The sequence below is a fragment of the Myxocyprinus asiaticus genome, chromosome 16 (genome assembly GCF_019703515.2).
Source record: "Myxocyprinus asiaticus isolate MX2 ecotype Aquarium Trade chromosome 16, UBuf_Myxa_2, whole genome shotgun sequence".
Classification (NCBI taxonomy): Eukaryota; Metazoa; Chordata; class Actinopteri; order Cypriniformes; family Catostomidae; genus Myxocyprinus; species Myxocyprinus asiaticus.
This window is the reverse complement of record NC_059359.1, coordinates 16,694,692-16,716,792: the sequence shown is the minus strand read 5'-3', so window position 1 is coordinate 16,716,792 and position 22,101 is coordinate 16,694,692. Positions and strand designations below refer to the sequence as shown.

The 22,101-nt window shown below is 41.0% G+C and overlaps 1 protein-coding gene across 2 annotated transcripts in view; it reads left to right on the top strand.

Annotated features, from left to right (window-relative positions):
* LOC127454603 (AT-rich interactive domain-containing protein 1A-like) overlaps nucleotides 1-21,411 on the top strand; it is a 40,060-nt gene extending 18,649 nt beyond the window's left edge. The window contains exons 4-20 of one of the 2 annotated variants that reach the window (XM_051721913.1): nucleotides 1,485-1,595; nucleotides 11,354-11,561; nucleotides 11,702-11,791; nucleotides 11,904-12,074; nucleotides 13,990-14,314; nucleotides 14,502-14,650; nucleotides 14,803-14,906; nucleotides 15,013-15,222; nucleotides 15,351-15,555; nucleotides 15,796-15,928; nucleotides 16,005-16,168; nucleotides 16,327-16,468; nucleotides 16,594-16,716; nucleotides 16,815-16,911; nucleotides 17,032-17,869; nucleotides 18,014-18,144; nucleotides 18,248-21,411. In XM_051721913.1, coding sequence (XP_051577873.1) covers nucleotides 1,485-1,595; nucleotides 11,354-11,561; nucleotides 11,702-11,791; nucleotides 11,904-12,074; nucleotides 13,990-14,314; nucleotides 14,502-14,650; nucleotides 14,803-14,906; nucleotides 15,013-15,222; nucleotides 15,351-15,555; nucleotides 15,796-15,928; nucleotides 16,005-16,168; nucleotides 16,327-16,468; nucleotides 16,594-16,716; nucleotides 16,815-16,911; nucleotides 17,032-17,869; nucleotides 18,014-18,144; nucleotides 18,248-20,167 — 5,121 coding nt within the window. In that variant the 3' untranslated portion in view covers nucleotides 20,168-21,411. Of the gene's footprint in view, nucleotides 1-1,484; nucleotides 1,596-11,353; nucleotides 11,562-11,701; nucleotides 11,792-11,903; nucleotides 12,075-13,989; nucleotides 14,315-14,501; nucleotides 14,651-14,802; nucleotides 14,907-15,012; nucleotides 15,223-15,350; nucleotides 15,556-15,795; nucleotides 15,929-15,998; nucleotides 16,169-16,326; nucleotides 16,469-16,593; nucleotides 16,717-16,814; nucleotides 16,912-17,031; nucleotides 17,870-18,013; nucleotides 18,145-18,247 lie in introns of both variants that reach the window. The other variant, XM_051721912.1, reaches the window with a different exon arrangement.
* The last annotated feature ends 690 nt before the right edge of the window (nucleotides 21,412-22,101 follow it).

The window sequence follows — 22,101 nt, the reverse complement described above, 5'->3', positions numbered from 1 at the left end:
TGTGGCATAATGTTGATTACCACAAAAATTTATTTAGACTCATTATTTAGACTCGTTTAAAAAAAAAAAAAAAAAAAAGCAAAAATCGAGGTTCCAGTGAGGCACTTATAATGGAAGTGAATGGGGACCATTCATTTTAACGTTAAAATACTCACTTTTTCAAAAGTATAACCACAATACATAAAGGATATGTGTGTAGACATGATTTTATTGTGATAAAATCACTTATAAACCTTTTGTGTGTAAAATTATAGCCAATTTTACAACTTTGTTACCATGACGATGTAATGTAAAAAAAAAAAAAAACAATACGATTTATACAACTTTACAGCTGAAATAGTATACATGTTTTAACAGAAGATTTAATGCAAGTGCTTTTATAAAATAAGCTTCACAGTTCTGTGTACAAACCCTCCAAAAATGGCCATGTTCACTTCCATTGTAAGGACCTAACGAGAAGGTTTAAAGAAAAGGAGGAACGAGTCTAAAAAACTTTTTTGTGGTATTCAACATTATGCCACACATGCTGTCAATTTAGTTTAACTTGTATTGAACCCAGGAACATTCCTTTAACGTTTTTACTAGTACAAATGTAATTACTGATATCAAAAATGAGCGTTTTCACTACAAGTAATTACATTCCTGATTTTAAGGATAAGCATTTTAACTAGTGTAAACTAAATTATTGATATCAGCAATTCACATCCTGTGAATAATTAAGTCAATTCGGCTTGCAATAGTCATCTCCACGTTTTTGCTGTTATACTGTGTTCTATCCGCATTTGAGGATTTTTATAATAACTTGTAGCGGTTACTAATGTTTGGAATTGGGCTAATGTTTGAACTTGTAAGAACTTTTCCTTCACAATACATGTGAACTGCTCTAAAAGCACTAAAAACATGAGCCCAAAAGCCCCACGCCTGCACAGAACAGCACGTCACCTGTTTATTCTGAAGTGCACAGACCATTTTTATCTGTGTTTTATCACAGATTTTGCATATCACCATTTTAAAGTTATTTTGATTAATAGCACAGCCCTGAAGGATTGTGAGATTAGTCGACTGATGCTCTTTATGAAACTTTTTGGCCAAATAAAAATCACATTAAAATCATCACAATATTGCTTTTATATCATCAGCAAAATCATCACGATTCTTCATGAATATTCCATATACAGTATATCGCCCAGCCCTACATGGGGGGTAAAGTGAAGAATATGATGCTAGTTCCATTTGGTGCAGGTTTTAATCATGTTTTATATTTTTGTAATATTTTGTTTTTAATCCTATTTATTTGTGTTACTTATTATTTGTGTCACTTAGGCTAGGCTAATACGTTTACATAACGGGTTTGACAGGGGCATTGACAATATAATGACTAACTTATACTCACCAATAATATATCTGTTAACAAAACAGGCATGCATGTGCTCATTGGTTTAAATGTCTATGAAGACTAATCTGGGCCGACTTGTTCCCCACAGGAGATTTCCCAAGAGTCATTTAGTTCCCAGTCCAGTGTTCCTCCCTCCAGTCAGCCTATGGCATCTAAAAGCAGCACTGAGGATATGCAGGGCAGACCCTCCAGTCTACCAGTAAGTTTTATTTCTCCTTTCACACTTTCTCTTCATCAAGCTGCTGCTGAAGTTAAAGCGTATTGAGTGGGGTGCTTAAAGATGCATTGTGCATTTGACAGGTTCACAAATTTGCAATCAAGTTGCTTCAAGTCTACTTTTAGTTTTGAAATTTGAGACCTTGAGTTAATTTTCTGCTTCTATTCACCTTATTCAGCCACGCCACTCTTCCGCACTCCACTCTTCCGCATTTTGTCATCTAACTTCCTGTTTGTATTGAAGCTACTGAGAGTCGATCAAAATGGATTAAGTGTAGGAGCACAAAGTATTTTTCCCCAAGAGTTGGTGTGAGTCTACACCACCTCTTTGTTTGTGAGGTGTTTTTCTGTCACTCTAAATATTAGTTTTTTCTGACACCCCCGGAGGTAACTGGAATAGGGTTGCACGGTATATTGGTACTAACGAAATATTGTGATACCAAAAAAATTTAAACAGTACGATATCGTCTTGTTGTTAATTTCGGTACCATATTATAGTATGCTGCCATTAGCAAAATGTAATGTAATGTGAGAGTTTTGAGATGAAAACAAAGTCTATTTGAAAATAATAAAGTCTCGATATGGCCAAGTGTGATCATTAAACAGCAGAAGGATGTCATTTAATTAAATAATATACAGTCACATGCGCTGTGCCACAGAAGCACACACACATGCAACACACACTACTACTGCTTGATTTTCATGCAGTGCCCAATAGTATCCATCTGCAGAGCAGTGTGTTTAGTGTATAAAGGCTGTGCACTCTCAAATGACCTTTTTCACTGGAGATTTCAGCTCGTGAGTCACGGGAAGTTTGATATAACAAACCCTTCAAAAACAGGAGGAACTTCAAATGTCTTTCAAAATAAAAGTCCCACTAAAATGAGAGCTTTATTTAACTCAGGGGTTCTCAAATGCGGTGGTACCACCCCCCAGGGGGCATTCAAAGGATGCCAAGAGGCACTGAGAGCAAATTAGTAGAGAGGGGGCGTTAGGTTACAAATGGGGGGCGTTTATCACTCATAATAATCAAATCTATCGTCAAGTTCCTCTTTGCATTAAAACGTTTATCTAGACTTGGAGTATATCAGTTGGTTCTCAATTATACGGATTGGTATGCATTTGTACCGTGGTTCATCTGATTTTGAAGTCTAGTGATGCATTTGAAGTATCTGGTTTAGCAGTGTCACACAGACGGAGGCACAACCTTGGTTAATGCGTCTGTATGGCTCTGTAGATGGATACGGCTCAATGGACAGAGCAGCACGAGCGCAAATCTCCTAAAGCTCAAGCTCTTAAACTCGCAGCTTTGTGAGAAGCAAGGCACGAGAAGCGAATACCATTTGAATTCAGCACCGAATTCTACATCACCACCCTTGAATTTAGTATAGTAACACTAACTGTATTTTAGGCAGAAATAGATTGATAATAAATATAAACTTCAGCTCTATTAAATTTGTCATAGGCTACATTAGGGGACTGAGGGAATATAATTAATTTTTGTTACAACTTATAAATATTTATATTTTGTATTTATTGTTTTTACATGTGTTTAGAGTAGGTCTACTGTTTATAATTACAAAAATGCCATAGTTGTTTGATAGAAAACATGGTACATCTAACCATGGTAGTGAAGAAGATCCATGATTCCATGTGTTTACTATGGTCTTGTTACAAATACCACTGTTAAAACAATAAAAAATAAATTATTAATAAATTTAAAATTTCAAAAAGGCAAATGTAAATATATTAACAATATCACACTTATTATTAGTTTCTGTCTTCACATTTACATTTTATAGGCCCCAGATATAGCCTTCCATCTGTTTGAAATCAAGAAACTCAAGGTTTGGTCTCACATTCATGACGTGTAAGCCTGCTGAATTTATTAACAAAACTTTAAAATTATGCAATGCATGGGGTAATGGAATGAAGTACGGGGGCATTCATCAAAAAAAGGTTGAGAACCACTGATTTAACTGGTTGCGTGAAATTGAAGACTTTACGACAGAGAAATATTACTACTATATAAAAGTGTAATATTCAAAGTAGTATCAATAATACTCATAATAACAATAATATCATATTAAATGGTTATATTATTAGTATTATTATCTGTAAGCAATATCACAAAAGCTGAATACCAGTACTGAATATCAGCATGTTTTGATTCAGCCATGGCAGCCTCAGGTAATCAGATTGTTTTCATTAATACTGTAAAGCTCTGGTGTGCATCCTTTTTGTTTTTATCAAAAATAATTTATAAATTATTATATTTTCATTTGATCGAAGCTGTACAGTATGTATTTGATTAAACACATTTGATCATAACATTAAATTAAACATTTAACATTAAAATAAATATGTAAAAAAAAAAAAAACACAGAAGGCATAATTTTTAAAAGACTTTATGTAGTTCTTTTTGTCAATATATTTCTGTGTAATTTCATCAAAAATCTGAGTTTTTTTTTTTTAATTTGTTGCCTAAGTATGGAGTTAGTATCGATACCGAGGTACCAGGGCTAGTGTCGTACTGGAGCCAAAATTTTGGAATTGGAGCAATCCTAAACTGGACCTGGCAGATCACATTGAGACCGCGGTGACACACCGCACTTTTTCATGATACAAGCGTTTAATATTATATGTGTAATTCTGCTTAATTTTTAGGTTTCAGCTTGTTAATTTTTGTTAATGTGCAGCTGACATGAAATTACAAACAGTGACAGCTCGTATTATTACACATGCAAGTTCAACATTAAAATTACAATTGTACTTTTTCAAATTAATTTGTCACCCTACATTTTTAAGAGGCTTAAATGTGATTTAAAATGGTTGTAAATAGAATATAAAATAAAACATACACTTGTATATGTGTGTGTGTATAAATATGGTAGCACCCCTTCCCCCATCCTGGTTTAACACTAAAAAAATCTGTTTACCTTAACACTAATGCGATGGGTGAATGACACGAGAAGATGGCCACAGGTGTTGTACAGAGATATTTTTAATGACTTTGTGTTGTCTCTTGGACTTTCATTAGCACAGAGGCATATCAGTACGTCCATGGCGTGAAAGTAGGATGTTGTGGATTTATGAATGAAACCTCCCCGCTCTGCTTCCAGTTGTTATGACATCCCCTGAACACTTTAAAATACCCATGATGGCTTTTGACAACTCTATATCCTGTAAATCCACTTTGCTATCTAATTACACAATATCAACACCATAGATATCTATATAGCAACAAAGTCTTTCTAGCAAGTCAGTCCACTGCCGGCAATCTTTGGAATGCTCTCGGGAGGCTATTTCCAGTCATGCCAGTGCAGCTCCTATCTATTTGAATGGATAAAGACCAAAATCTCACAAACGGTTGGTCAAGATTATGATCAAAGAACATATTTCAAATCAACAATAAAATCTGACAATAAATTATCATAAATTGTGATTCTTTACCTAGTATTATGTTAAACACAATTTTCCCAGCTTTTATAGCTAATGCGCATGTGCGTTCTAGAGTTGATTGACAGACGATGGCTGTATCTAAAAGGTGATTGGCTCTTTTAATTGTAAGGTGGGACCTCCTTTCTACATCCGTTGACCATTGGGCATTCAGAGCTCCGTGGTTGAGCATTCCAATTTTTTCCATTCATTTTAATAGAATTGGCCCGTCTCTGATAGCAGCCGCTAGACCAGAAGTTCTGAGACAAAATTTTCAAGATGGCTGTACGCTAGTTTCGCTAGAGTTTATTCTGGGAAGATGTGAGCAGCTGTACCTTTTAGCTTGGCAGTGATTATGGAGAGAATGTTTAGTGCTGTTGTTAAATGAGTTAACGTGGATGGTTAAGATGGCGGCACGCAGTGGCTGAACCGGCTCTGATGAAAATGGTGCTAAATGTTGTAAACGTCTCTAATGCTTATGTTAAATGTAATCTTGGTGTATGATAGTCTAACATTGCTGGAAATTGGGGAAACACTTCACAAGGAACACCCGGAAAATGTGCTGCAAGAGGAATTAATGGAGACGCTGAGTAGCCTTGGCTTAGCGCAAGGACCAGGCCCCAAGACGGCGGAGTTGCCTGACGCAACAAACCGTGTGAGGCGACGCAGTAAGCGGTGCCATGGGTAGCAGAAGCGAGGCAAGAGGGCTGGAATCCAAGCTAAGCTAAAAGCTATCCCATACAGACCGTCGCTACTGACAGTGTTACTATCCGACGTTCGCTCTCTGGATAACAAACTGGACCATCTACAACTGTATGCACAGAAGGAGTTACAATTATGCTGTGTCATTGTTTTAACTGAAATGGGGCTGAACGAAAACATCCTGGCCTCAGCAATTCAGTTAGACGGACTAAGCTGTTTTCAATCGGACAAAGACACGGCCGCAACCGGCAAGGCCCGTGGAGGGGGGCTGTGTTTACATTGACAAAACTGGTGTGATATTGCTGCTGTAATCTCCAGGCACTGCTCTTCGCTAGTGGAATTCATGACAGTTAAGTGTAGACCCTTCTATCTGCTGAGGGAATTCACTACTGTTATTATTGTGGCTGTTTACATTCTGCCCAGCGCTGACTCAAAGGAAGCGCTGTGTGCTCTTTATGGAGAAATTAGCAATCTGCAAACCACACACCCTGACGGTTTCATCTGTATTGCCGGAGATTTCAATCATACAGACTTAAGGACTGTTTTTACCAAGTTTAAACAGTATGTGCAACCAGAGGAGAAAATACTTTGGACTTGGTTTACACAACCATTCGAGACGCATACAGAGCAGCACCCCACCCCACCTAGGCTCTTCTGACCAAATCTCTGTCATGCTAATTCCAGCATACAGACCACTACTGAAACGTGTAAAACCGGTTCCCAAACAGATCAGAGTATGGCCAGAAGGAGCCATCTCAGCACTACAGGACTGCTTTGAGTATACTGGCTGGAGCATGTTCAGAGAGGCAGTTACAATTGGGAACACAGTCAACATGGAGTATGCAGCATCTGTGTCTGGCTACATTAGCAAGTGCATAGACGATATTACTGTCTCCAAGCTGATCATCACATGGGCAAACCATAAACAATGGATGAATGCAGATACTTGGTCGCTGCTGAAAACCCATAATGCTGCATTCCGGTCAGTTGACAAAGCTGCCCTGAAGACTGCAAGGTTCAACCTGACACATGCCATCAAAACTGCTAAATGTGCGCATGCGCATAAAATCCATGGTCACTTTATGGACACAAGGGACACGTGGCGTATGTGGAAGGGAATTCATGCCATCACGGACTACAAGATTACTCAACAGGTCTGACAATGATGCATCCCTGCCAGATAAGCTCAACAACTTCTATGCACGATTTAATTCACTAAACAGCGTACCAGCAAGGAAGACAACACCTGCCCCTGACGCCCAGGTTCTCTGCCTGTCTACAGCTGAAGTGAGGAGAGCACTAACTAGAGTCAGTCCACGCAAGGCTGCTGGACCAGACAACATACCTGGTTGTGTGCTCAAGGAATGTGCTGACTATCAAGCGAATGTCCTAACTGACATCTTTAACAACTCCCTGAGTCAAGCTGTCATTTCTGTCTGCTTCAAAACCACCACCATCATTCCAGTTCCGAAGAAGTCAAGTGTATCATGCCTCAAAAACTACCAGCCCGTAGCACTCACATGATCATCATGAAGTGCTTTGAGAAAGTAGTCATGAACCACATCAAGTCCTCATTGCCCCCCTACCTCGACCCTCTCCAATTTGCATATTGTCCCAACTGCTCAACTGACGATGCCATATCCATCGCCCTTCATCTGGGCTCAACACACCTGGAACAGAAAAACAGTCATGTCAGAAAGCTGTTCATAGACTTTTGCTCAGCATTCAATATGATTATCCCTCAGAACCTTACAGAGAAACTGTGCACACTCAACATCAGCACTTCCCTCTGTAACTGGATTCTGGTCTTCCTGACTAGGAGACTTCAGGCAGTCCGGATAGGTAGCAACCAATCCAGCACTATCACACTGAGCACCAGAGCCCCACAAGGCTGTGTGCTTAGCCCACTGCTTTTCACCCTGCTGACCCATGACTGTACTGCTATGTGGAAACTGCAATGCTTCAGACCGCAGGGCTCTGCAACGCATTGTGGAAACAGCATAAAAAATCATCGGACTCTCATTCCCATCCATAACAGACATTTACCAAAAACGCTGTCTGCACAAGGCCCACAGCATCATAGTGGACCCCTCCCACAGACTCTTTGACCTGCTGCCATCTCAAGAGATACCGTAGCATACGGGCCAAAACACAAAGACACCACCTCCAGGACAAGAACATAAACCTAACTGAAAGAAAGTAGTTTTCACCACTTTCAGCCTTTTGCACACACTTTACACTTTTATATCATATACTGGTATATTTAACATATGCTGCTGCTGCCACCACCAGTATTTGAGTGGTCACTGTGTGTTCCTCTAATTTTATCGTATATATTATTGTTCAGTGTATATTGTGTAGCGAGTATGGATATTGTTTACAGTACTGTTTGTCTACATTGCGTGAATATATGTATACGTACATATGTAGATATAGATTTATTTTGCTCAGTGTTTGTTTCTTTTTTGTAATTATCATTTTTTATTGATACAAAGAAAAAACACAACATATACACACCGAATCGATTTAACTTTTAACCCTCATTAACATCCCTCCCCAAACACCTTCCCCAAAGAACACCCCTGTGGTCACATAAAATAATACACACACACAAACAATAAAATAAAAAATAAAAATAAATAAAAAATAAAATATATAATAAACATGCATAATTAAACTAAATGTCTCTCTCCCTCATCCCTTCCCCTAGAGTCCTCCAAAACTGCCAAATACCTACCCCACTTCCTGAAAAAAAAGTCCTCCAGCCCCAGCCTTCCATCTATCATCTTCTCATAAGCCGCCACCCTCCCCATCTCCGCACACCACTCCGTAAATGGTGGCGCTCCATCTGACTTCCATCCCCTTAAAATAATTTGTCTACCAATCATCACGCCAGTCAGAACCCAATTTTTTATATATTTATCCCCCGAATTTATAACTTCCCCATCGCCCAAAATGCAAAGTCTGGGGCAAAGTAAAATTTGAGTGCCCTGAATGTCACGCAAGTAATTCTGAATCTTTAACCAAAAATCTTGGATCTTAATGCATTCCCAAAAAACATGGGTTGTGTCTCCAACTTCTGATTGGCATCGCCAGCAGGTGGGTGTGTATTTAAGACCAAGCCTATATAATCTAGAGGGGGTCCAATAAAATCTTTGTAAAATCTTAAATTGCATAAGGCGAACCCTTGCATCTCTAGATGCAGACTTGATATTTTTCAGAATCTTAGTCCACACTCCTTCCTTCAATACCAAATTCAAATCTTTCTCCCATAATCTCTTAATAGAAGTTAAAGCTCCATCCCCCAGACCCTGAATTAACAGGGAGTAGTACACTGATGCCTCATGACCTTTTCCAAAAGCCGCAATCACCTCTCCCAAAGCATCTGCCTCCTTATGGGGGTGTGTGCTATTCCCAAAAATAGTACAAAGCAGGTGGCGCAATTGTAAATACCTATAAAACTGAGGTCTGGGGATCCCAAAATGTTGGACCAAGTTTTCAAACGATCTCAACACTCCACTTTCATATAGGTCACCGAGTGTAGCAACCCCCCTCACAATCCACTCTGGCCAGCAGAAAGGGGACTTGCCAATACATAATCTTGGGTTCTGCCATATGCTCGAGGCAACATTTAAATAAGTGTCCATTTTAAACAATCTGGACACTTTAGTCCATACCGAGTGTAAATGCGAAATAACGGGGTGTAACTTAACTTTTCCGATTAGTTTGATAGAGATGCTTTGTAATGGCGAAATAGGGGCAAGAACTGCCTGTTCAATAACAAACCAGGGAGGGGCTCTCTCAGGTGGAAGTGACCAATGAGCCAAATGTCTGAGACTGAACGCATAGTAATAAAACAAAATCTTGGGTAGGCCTAGCCCTCCTTTGTCAGTCGGTCTATGTAACTTATTAAAATGCAAACTTGGACGTTTACCATTCCAAATGAAGGACTTCGCTATGCTATCAAATTGCTTGAAATAAGAGAGGGGGACATCTACAGGGAGAGATTGTAGCAGGTAGTTAAATTTTGGAATACAATTCATTTTAATAACATTAACCTTCCCAATCATCGATAAATGTAATGAAGCCCACCCGCCCACATCGCTCAAAAATCTTTTTATTAAAGGGTCAAAATTGACTAACTAAATCAGACAAATTTGCTGGGAATAAAATCCCCAAATACTTAATGCCCTGTTTGGGCCATTGGAAGGCATCCGGCTGGAAAGCCATTACTGGACAGTACACTGTCAGAGCCAAAGCTTCGGATTTAGACCAATTAACTTTGTATCCTGAGAACTTGGAAAAGGAATTAATAATTCTGTGGAGGCAAGGCATAGATCTAGTAGGTTCAGAGACAAATAATAAAATATAATCTGCGTAAAGCAGAAGCTTATGCGCCACACCTCCCGCCACCACCCCTGGAAAATCATCCTCCCCCCTTATCACGGCTGCTAATGGTTCCAGGGAAAGACAGAACAATATAGGGGAAAGAGGGCAGCCCCATAGTGTTTGTTTCTTAAGCTCTTGTTTATTGTTTTATGTTTGTGAAGTGTGCCTTGTTTTGTCTAATTGTGCACTGCAGACCTGGTAAATCGACATTTCGTTCCATTTTATACTTGTAAATTGGCTGGAATGACAATAAACTTAAACTTGAACTACCACAGAAAAATGTGCCATTTTTTATTCTTTCAGTACCATTTTTGCCTTCTCCATGTCAATTCTGCTTCTACATCTATGAGATTTAAATGCATTAGAGAGTGTGTTATGACCTGCGATGCTGTGTTTGAAAAGGACACATGGAGAGACACCCAGCTGTGCTGACTCGGCACATGTGCAGCTGACCGCCGTAGCCATGGCGACTTCAGGGATGCTGTGATCTCACTTTTCTCCCTCCCAGATGAGATAAATAAGGCCAGCAGCCTCTGGCTGTGAGTGCGTGTCTGTCTGTGTGCGTGTCTGTCTGTGTGCGTGTGTGTCCCAGAAAAAGTGTGCCAGAGTTCATTGTTGCTGAGTGGAAGAGTCACTGGACATTATATTTTATTTTTTAACTTTTTATTTTATATTTTTTACTTATTTTATGAGAGTGAATCCTAAGGCTAATTTCAGTACAGAATTTTGCCTTTTAAAATGTTTCCTTTTTCTTAAAGATTTTAGAAGTTTAATGATGGGGATTCATTTTTATTTTGTTCATGAGTTTTAAAACCGGTTTGTTGTTTACCGTAATTTAAACAGCCTACTTTATTCGGAGCCTGCAAGATGACTTCAGTATTCTTTAAAAGCTGTGAAAGCTGGATGGAGCTAATTGATAAGAAAATGGTAGTTCAATAGACATGGTGTTGTTGAGAATCTTGCTTCAAACAAATGTGAGGGCTGACAGATTTATTTTTAAAGCCCGTGCAGAAACAGTGCAGGAACAAATAACAAAAATATCAAAGTCTTTATACTTTTTTGGTTTTGCCTTGTCTTTTTTTATTTATTTATTTTTTTTTCCTAAGGGAAAACTATTTTTTGCTAAATTGTTGGCAGTTATGTCGATATTTGTAGTGCTTTGAATCTTCAATTTCTGATCTTTTGTCTGCCTTTTTCTCACTATTTGCTTAGGACCTATCTGGTTCTATTGATGACCTGCCTACTGGTACAGAGGGCGCTCTGAGCCCTGGAGTCAGCACATCTGGAGTATCCAGCAGTCAAGGAGAACAGAGCAATCCAGCACAGTCACCCTTCTCCCCCCACACCTCCCCTCCGGTGGGCTCGCCAGCCAGTGCCTCTGCATCTCGCTCTGGCCCACTGTCCCCTGCCACAATGACAGGTAAGGCTCGTAATCCTGGCTAGTTAATGCTAATTTATATAAGACATTCATCATCAAGTCCCTTGTGTATTGTATCTATGAATGATATTAGAATCTCATATAACAAGAAATTTTCTCCGTGATTTATTTCTGTTTTGAAGGGAACCAGATGCCTCCCCGCCCTTCAAGTGGACAGTCTGACGGGATCATGCACCCTTCAATGAACCAGCCTGGCATGGGCCAAGACAGAGGTGACTCCGTCTGTGAAACTTTACATTACAATGATGGAAGAACTGGTTTTCAGTCTACAGAGTTTCTCTTTCTTTTTACTCTCTCATAACATTAATCTTGTTGTCTCCTCAGGGTATATGCAGAGAAACCCTCAGATGGGACCATATGGCTCTCCCCAGTCTGGGTCTGCTTTGTCACCTCGTCCATCGTCTGGAGGACAGGTGCATTCTGGGATGGTTCCATATCAGCAGAACAACACTCTGGCCAACTATGGGCCTCAGGGTGGTCAGTATGGCCCACAAGGTGAGTGGCTCAGTTGTAACTGCATAGTTAAAGAGACTGTCAATTAATATATTGGTGCAAGACAGATTACACAATCTAGAACCATGAAAAAAAAAAAAAAAAAAAACATTTTAAGGGTTTACTCACTTTGTGGTGAGAAATGAGACTAAAGACCGATTTATACTTCTGCAACGAACCTTTGGCGTAGGCTACGTGTAGTTATGGCGGTTACGGCGTAGCCTACACCGTAGACTGACGTGCTCCTCCTAAAAAATTTAACCGTGCATTGCGTCAACACAGAACTCAACAGCTGTGATTGGTGCACTTTGTAACCAGAGACCACCCCCCAGGATGATTACAATGATATCTGATGTAGTGTCGCCTTTTACGTAGATTATTTTAATATCTATGGATCATATCACATTGTATTTGGACTTGGGACCATTAAAGCAATTGTCTCATTTGAGAGCATCTGCTTTTTTTTTTTGTCTTCTGTTTGTGTTTCATGAAGTTTCAAGTGAAATGCGACAAAAGATATCTGTTTACAGCTTATAAACTCTAAAAGCTTTTATTTCTCAGGGCTTTTACTTGATATTAATTTGATATGTCAGTGAAATAATGTGTTGTATTCTATGTGCGATCTTTCCGATCTGCACGATGATTTGACTGTATGTTTGACGGTATTGTGCACAGTAAATCATATTTCATATGTTATGGAAATGGAACACTTCTAATTTGTCTGCAAATTAATAAGCATCTGATAAGTGTTGGTTATATTGCCTATATGCATTGTAAAGTCTTTAAAAAGACACCAATTTAATGTTTGCCAAGCGAGGTGTAGTTATTAATTAATTTGATTTTTTTCAGCACGGAATGTCAAAAGTATACTAAAATATTAATTATAATTTAAGCAACTCGAGCAAGCATACTGTTTTTTTTGTTTTTTTTTTTGCTTCCTGCAATACAGGCAACATGTATAATAAATATGTAACCTACCTAAAGTTCAACATGTTCACACTTTGATCACATTTTTAATGCTACAATAATTTAACAATTTTCAATCCACAAATTACATTGCTTTTATTTATGAATGTATAATTAGCATTTTGGCTGTGTTATCACAGAACGACACAGACACCAACGCAGAACTATAAATGCAAACCAATGCGTTGGCCACTATGCGGCGCATACACCGTAGGTTCGATGCAGAAGTATAAATCAGCCTTAGCAAGGTCATTTGTAATGGGGGTGCAAAACAGATAGGCCTAACTACGATATTTTGAAATGGTTGTTTTTGAGAGACTTGGCCCAAAATAATTTTTTTCCTTTTTTTATTTGCTCTTCATTTCCTTTTTTCTCACTGTCCCTGCAAATTCTTCTCACTCTTCCGCCTTCTCTCTCTCTTTCTCTCTCTGTGACCAGTGGATCACAGTATGGCTATTTTTAGCCTTAGTGGAAAAAATGTAGTTGACGTCGCATGGCTCACGTCAGTTGAGCTGCCACACTGACTGTGGGTTACAGTAGCAATACAGGCTGCTAATACTTTCAAGGGCCTGGAAGTCTCGTAACAAGCCCTGCAATCAGGCGTCCATAACATTTGGCCAATGCTAATTGCTCATTGCCCAAACTGCTATTACAGTCATGGTGTTCAGATAGTCATTCCAGTATAGTTCTCGTTAAGATATATCTTTCTCTACAAAACCTGTTACTACATAATCGAGATTATGAAATTAACTTAACAGCCACTAATAATAATAGTCATTTTGCGAGGCAATTTTAGTAAAACAGCATTTGATGGTTGGCTTTGCATATCTTCTCTTTGGAAATGTATTTAATTGATATGGGTCCAATAAATTATTGGTACTGTTGGGGCCCTTTGCAATGTACACAATTATAGGAGCTCTGTGTCTCTACAAAATAACCTCTTCCTCTTCAGGTTACCCCAGGCAACCTGGTTACAGTGGCATGCCTAATGCCAATTACCCAGGCCCTGCCATGGGTGGATCCTTGAATCCTATGCCTGGACAAGGAGGAGGGCCACCTTTTGCTGGCATGCCTTCTGGAAGGATGCCTCATAGCCAGATGGGTGCACGTCCCTATGGCCCCAACATGGGTGCTAACATGAGTCCTAATATGGTCCCTAATATGGGCAGTATGCCTCCACAAGTGAGCACAGGGATGTGCCCACCTCCAGGCCTCAACAGAAAGCCGCAAGATGGTGCAGCAATGCAACATGGACCTGCCAACTCCATTCACAACAGGTGCACATGAACTGAAATCGAACTTGCCTTGCACAATATCACTATCCATTAACAAGCATAGATTTTAAATCCCATAAAACTCAGAAGAACTTCAGAAATTCTGGAGATCTCACTTTTTATGTATATTTGGTGACAATGAGGTTGCTTATTGCATTAACTTGCTGTTAAATGTTGTCTTTTGACTCAGACTAACAGGTTACCCAAATATGTCTCCTGGTCCTGGTATGATGGGCTCAGGTCCTCCATATGGCCCCTCCATAAACAACATGCCAGGGATGATGAACACCCAGGGTCCTCCCTACCCCATGAGTGGTAACATGGCCAACAACTCCAGTGGTAAGCAAGCAAACACGTGCTGTTTTTTTGTACTTTTACATTAATTGTCTTGTCACACTGGCATCAATTTAAATCTACTTAATTGTACTTGATGTGCACAAGGAAAACTCTTGCCATATCAAAATTAAAGTATAAAGTTTGTTTTCTCTAAGGCATGTCCCCTGCTCCAGATTTTGGTATGGATGGAAAACTTAATCAGGCACAGAAAATGAATAACAAAGTTGAGGGGACGCCCAAGACAGAATCAAAATCAAAGGTTTGTTTAACATTTACAAGAAAGCATACTTTCTGTTTAGCAGTCTATAAGTGTCTTAACTCTGTTAAATTTCCTGTGTAATTCCTTTAAAAAAAATGTTACCTAGAAGTCAAGTTCTTCCACAACAACCAATGAGAAGATAACACGATTATATGAGCTAGGCCCAGAACCAGAAAGAAAGATGTGGGTAGACCGTTACCTGGCTTTCATAGAGGAAAAAGCCATGGGCATGAGTAACCTACCGGCTGTGGGACGAAAACCTCTTGATCTCTTCCGCCTCTACATGTCCGTTAAGGAGATTGGAGGTCTTACACAGGTAGGAACACGCTGTGCGTAAACATGCATAGTTAATGTTGAAAAGGTAATTTCTGTTGGATAAATGTCACTGAATAATTTTCTCTCGAATATGTTTGCTTATATCATTTGGCATCCTTGTAACTGTAGGTTAATAAAAACAAAAAATGGAGGGAGTTGGCCACAAATCTGAATGTGGGGACTTCCAGCAGCGCGGCCAGCTCTCTGAAAAAACAGTATATCCAGTGTCTATATGCATTTGAATGTAAGATTGAGCGTGGAGAAGACCCACCACCAGAAATTATGTCTGGGGACAGCAAAAAGAACCAGGCCAAGATTCAGCCTCCATCCCCAGGTGAGTGTTGGTGTCTTTGATTTTGTATAATGCCAAGTCTTAAGTCAAGCACAGTTAAAGCTTAATCATTAAATTGTAGCAACAAGACATTGACTTGCCAGTGGCAGCGGTCATAAATTGCACCTTCCGATCCCGATTGATTTTGGAATTTGGCTTGTACTACTTGTGTAGTAGTGTTGTAATAGAAATGTAGAGAGGATAGTAATTTTCTTCATCTTGTCCTTTCTTTGCGTGGCACAGCTGGATCTGGCTCTCTTCAGGGGCCCCAGACTCCGCAGTCCACCACCAGCTCCATGGCGGAAAGTGGAGACTTGAAGCCCCCTACTCCTGCCTCCACCCCACACAGCCAGATGCCCCCAATACCAAGTGGCAGGTGAGGCTCAATCGCTTTGTACAGCTGTCTGTTTCATTTGACTGTGAATCTTACCTGCCCTGTTTCGTAGGAGCAGTGTGAACCTGCAAGATCCATTTGCTGATAGTGACCCAGCCTTCTCTCGGAGAAACACTATGACCCCCAACTCTGGCTACCAGTCAGGCATGAGCACTCCTGAGATGCCTGGACGCTTGGGCCCCTATGAATCCAACAAGGACCACTTTAGTGGTATGCGTAAAGGTTTGTATCTTATTTGGGTTTCCTTAACCAGGCAGATTTTTAATGAATAGATACATCTGGTGCTAAATTTGACTTTGTAAACCAACATGCAACATAATTTGTGAACTGTATGGTAAACAACATGAATGAGGTAATGAGGTGTGTGTTTGTGGTCCTAGTTGGAGAACAGTTCATGCCTGGTGGGCAGGGTCCCAACAGCAGTCTTGGTGATCAGTACAACAGGGGACCACCAGGTCCTATGGGAAACATGCCCGTGGGCCAAAGGCATCAGTATCCATATGGCCCCGGCTATGACAGAAGGTATTGCTATACTGAACTTTTACCTTACTTTGTGTAGAAACTGATGCCTATTTGTTTTTATGTAGATTTTATCAAGGTTGGTTATGCATAATGTCATAAACTGTGCTTTCTCCTTCATTGCGTAGGCCAGAGTCAGGGATGGGCCCAGAAGGCAGCATGGTGCCTGGAGTGCCACAGTCAAATATGATGTCTTCCAATGCTGAATCTGGGATGTACTCACCAAATCGTTACCCTCCCCAGCAACAGCGGTCAGTAGTATTAGTCAATTTCAGGGTGATCGTATTGTCATGTCTAGCAAACATTTCCTGTCCTGTACTGATTTCTCTTGTATATGATTTATGTGTAGGCATGATTCCTATAGTAATCAGTATCCTGGGCAGGGTGCGCCTCCTGGTGGCTCCTATCCGAATCAGCAGCCTGGAATGTACCCTCAACAACAATCGGTGGGTGACTGTTTCAGTCCTAGTTAATGGAATATTCAATATCTTTCGACTTGACATCAGCCTACATAATAAATGTTAAAGCTTAGACACATATTTTAAATGTAATTTGTTTGCATTCAGAACTACAAAAGGCCAGGTGATGGAGGCTACCCGCCAGCTAAACGGCACCATGATGGTGAGATGTTTGGTGGGCCTTACAACACTCAGCAGCCGCAGCCACCAACACAGGCTCCCCCTAGTGGTCCCACAACTGGTCAGCAGGAGATGTATAACCAGTATAGCAGTTCTTACCCTGGTTCTGAGCGCCGTCCACCTGGTCCTCAGAATCAGTTCCCCTTCCCTTTTGGTAGAGACCGAATACAAAGTGGAACTGGTTCTAACTCCCAGGGTTCTATGCCACCTCAAATTATGGGCAGTCCAATGCAGTCTGGTCCTGATGGTCATCAAGGTGGCATGTGGCAAAGCCGAGGTGATATGAGCTACCCCAATTACCCCAACCGTCAGGGACCTCCTGCTGGTCCTGGACAGGGCCCTGGCTACCATCCAATGAATCGATCTGAGGAGATGTTATCATCCGAACCATGCATTAATCATGATGGGCAGTGGACTGGGCCAAGACAACCCCCGTATGGCCCTGCCGGCGCCGGCCCACCAATGAGCAGACCCTTGCAGTCCAACTATCAGTCTCCCCAAACCATGCAAAATCACATTCCACAAGTGTCAAGCCCCACGCCCTTGCCCCGCCCCATGGAAAGCAGGACTTCCCCCAGTAAATCTCCCTACATGCCCACAAATATCAAAATGCAAAAGGCGGGACCTCCAGTCCCTGCATCTCACATTGTACCTCCTCCTGTTCAGCCTCCAATGATGAGAAGAGACTTGCCCTTCCCTTCAGGCTCAACAGAGGCTACACAGCCAGTACTCAAATCACGCAGGCGTCTTACCATGAAAGATATTGGTAAGGGAGTTAATTTATCATTTTAGTGAAATAGTGAATGCCCGCATGATACATTACATCGGGCATATAAATGTTAAATATGGTAATTTATGTTGCTTAGACCTGTAAGATACTGGGAGAGTTAATTTTACACTCCCTTTCTAGGTACTCCAGAAGCATGGAGAGTCATGATGTCCCTAAAATCAGGGCTTTTGGCTGAGAGCACATGGGCTTTAGACACCATCAACATCCTGTTATACGATGACAACAGTATTTCAAATTTTAACCTTATTCAGGTGAGTCGTCTTGAAGAAATTAAAAAATGGTCTGTTGCCATTACTAATTAAAAGTGTTCATCCTAAAAATAACATACTGATCTCTTAATCATTTGTTTTGAAGCTTCCTGGTTTCTTGGAACTAATCGTCGAGTATTTCCGCCGTTGCCTCATTGAGATCTTTGGCATTCTGAGGGAATATGAAGTTGGTGATCCAGGACAAAGAGCTCTGTTGGACCCCAGTGTGCTCAAAGATGAAAATACTGTGGATGATGAGGCACTGGTAGAGGGCATGGAGGAAGATGGAGAAACAGAGGACGAAGATGAAGCAGAGGAAACGCAGAGGTCAAAACATCAAGAACATCACACAGCGCAAAGACCTCTCCAGATAAAACAGGAGGAAAAGCAAATGACAGGCGAAGAATCTGGGAAGAAAGAAGATTGCCAAGCATTGGAAGGGGAGTCATCTGCAGAACCCAAGACTTCAGAGCCATCCCTTGAACTGGCTGTGTCTGAGGAGAAGCCCAAACAGGCTAGCAAATTTGATAAGCTTCCCGTGAAGGTTGTGCGGAAGAAGGATCCATTTGTAGTGGACTGCTCAAATAAGCTTGGCCGGTTACAGGAATTTGACAGTGGCCTTCTGCACTGGAGTATCGGTGGAGGTGATACAACAGAACACATCCAGACCCATTTTGAAAGCAAGGTAGACCTGTTGCAACTACGGAGGCGGCTTCTTCCTGCCCAGGCCTCAGACAGGAAGAAAGGACCTCTGAAGGAAAGCCAGGCCCCTTTGTTACCCTCATTAAGTGAAGAGAACAGGAAAGAGGTGGACGGTGAACCTTCTCAGCAGTCATCCACTGAGAAAGTGATCAATGAAATTATGGATATAAAAGAGGAAAAGCCTGCTGACTGCTCAGAAACTGCCACTGAAAGGAAATCGCATAAGGAGAAAGATCAAGAGAAACAAGGATCAGATACAGCAACCCTAGAGAATATCAGGCCTGCACCTCCAAGCACATCATCACAGAGTTCGCGCTCCATCTCCATTCTAGAAGATGAGCCACACAGCAAGGATGAAGCTCCTCTTGTCAGGCTTTCTGACTGGCAAGATTCCCTCGCCCGTCGCTGCATCTGCGTCTCCAACATTGTCCGCAGCCTCTCATTCATTCCGGACAATGATTTGGAGATGTCCAAGCACCCAGGGCTGTTGCTACTGTTAGGTCGTCTTTTGCTTCTCCACCATCGGCATCCAGAGCGTAAGCAGGCACCTTTAACATACGAAAAAGAAGAGGAGGTGGATGAGAGTGTTGGTAACAAGAAAGACGAGTGGTGGTGGGACTGTCTGGAGCTGCTGCGGGAAAATTGCTTGGTCACTCTTGCCAACATCTCAGGCCAGCTTGATTTCTCCGTCTACACTGAGAGCATCTGCCTGCCACTGCTGGATGGATTGCTCCACTGGGCTGTTTGTCCTTCAGCTGAAGCCCAAGATCCCTTCCCTAGTCTTGGGCTAAATGGTGCATTGTCCCCCCAGAGACTAGTGCTGGAGACCCTTTGTAAACTCAGCATTCAGGACAATAATGTGGACCTCATTCTGGCAACGCCACCTTTTAGTAGATTAGAGAAGTTATTTGGGAACCTTGTACATCTAGTTGGAGAGCGAAAGGTGCCTGTCTGCCGGGAAATGGCAGTTGTGCTGCTGGCCAATCTTGCACAGGGTGACAGCCTGGCAGCCCGTGCCATTGCGGTACAGAAGAGCAGTGTAGGGAATCTATTGGGCTTCTTGGAGGACAGCTTAGCAGCAACGCAGTTCCAGCAAAGCCAAAGTTCCCTACTGCACATGCAGGGGACACACTTTGAGCCAACAAGTGTGGACATGATGCGGCGGGCTGCTCGGGCTCTGCTGGCCCTCGCTAAGGTGGAGGAGAACCACTCGGAGTTTACGCTTTATGAATCACGGCTACTGGACCTTTCTGTCTCTCCCCTCATGAACTCGTTGGTGTCCCATGTCATCTGTGATGTACTCTTTTTGATAGGCCAGTCATGACAGCTGTGTGGAGCTGTGGCTCCTCCTCTGGTTTTCGTACCTCCACCTTGCCTGTCGGCCCCCTTGGTGAGTGGGGAATGAAAGCAGAGAAAATTGTTTGTTTCCTTTATTTATTTATGCAAGCCCTTTCATATTAACACCTACTGGTCCCCCTTTTCTTTGCCTCTCACTCTGGGAAGGGTGTCACAAATTTTCTGTGGATCGTAAACCAGAACCTCAACACACTGACACAAACTGTAACACTGATGCCAACAAGATGACATGGACAGGGACCCCAACTTTTGTGTTCTGTCTGAGGGGAAAGTACTTTTTATAATAAAATAAATGAATAAATAAATAGCTTGAAAAAACAAACTATTTACCAAAGTTACTGTCTTGTTTACAGTGAGTTTTGGGGTTAATTGTTCCCACTGTCCTCCCCAAGAGGATGCAAATAATACACAGCTCTTGTTCACATTTGGAGTCTAAATAGACAGGTGAACTCTTGATTGTTCGGTGGTTGTATTTTGATGCTACACAGTCAACCTTATTGGATGAGTGTACAGCAGAAATGAGTTTTCTGTACAGTGATCCTCACAACTGTTAACATACTGAAAACATATGGCACTGTTCCATATGTGAAAAATGTTGGCTCAGACGGCTCAGTTTTTAAACTGTTTTTAAACAATAGTTTGCTGGTAAAGAGAATTCTCCACAAAGTATCAAGAACAAACAACACCCTGACCTCCTCTTCTCTTTAACCCTTGATTGTATGAATTGACCCTAATAAAGAAATCACCTCCTAGGACTGATTTTCAACATAAGATGCAGCCCAGGCTGTACTGTATATAAGATGTTGTACATTACACCTCCCTTTCTCTCCCTCTGTCTTTCACACACACTATTGCTTCTTACCCTTTTTATCTATAATGAATGAAAGCGGACACTCATGTTGGGTTAATTGCATCAAAATCCCTTGGTATATACCTTTTTGGCCTCCAGGATTCCTCTATAGTGCAGCAAACAACTGAAATATTTTAATTTCATCTCCTGGTACAACAAGATAAGTCTAGATGAAGAAACACGGTTGAGATATTTTTTTTCTCCAGTGGAATGAATTCTGCATATTTGTAATTCAGACTATGTAGCTTAATGTAAATTCCTTGTTTTTCTCCCCTTTTGGCTCGAATATCATTTATTCACTATGAAATCTTTATACTATATGTTCCACGTGGTAAGAATAAATGTACATTAAATCTTGGTAAGATGTTTGTGATTATTTTCATATGGACATGGTTCTTATAAAGAACAGTATAGATTCTAACCTGAAATATTATATTTATGAATCCAGGGTTAAAGCAAGCAGTTTAGTGACTTGCATAGAAAAATGCCATCATTTTGAAAGTAAAAAAGCCAGATTAACTATGGGCTAGAAAATGGCATTTATCTTCTAAAAACATTTTCATTTGTTAGGAAGTACATGCAAATGGATTATGGTTTGATTTACCACCTGAAAAGTTTACAATACCAAACGACATAAATATTAAATCTTTATTATATAAATAATTTTGTAAATTTTAGAAGACCGTATTAGACAGTATTAGTGCTTGCCTCTCTCATGGCAGACAGGCACTTTTAGACTGAATTGTGTTAAGAGTTTTGTAGGGTGTCCAGAAAAGAGACTAAACTGTCTCGTTTTGATGGCTGCGTGCTAGGTAGGACGCGTCCTTTGAAGGCTGCAGTATACTGAGCGTCCTCCTTTAAACAAGCCTCATTTAAACGAGACGGCCTTCGTAGGACAAACGGAAACGGAACGTAACATGGTTGCTATGACAGCACGCCACTCTTTAACAAGTGCGAGCGCTTTGAGTGAGAAGAGAACAAAGTCCCTCTAGAAGGTAATGTATGGGGTAAATTTTAGGAGAGTTATAATGATGTAAAGGGAAAATAGATTT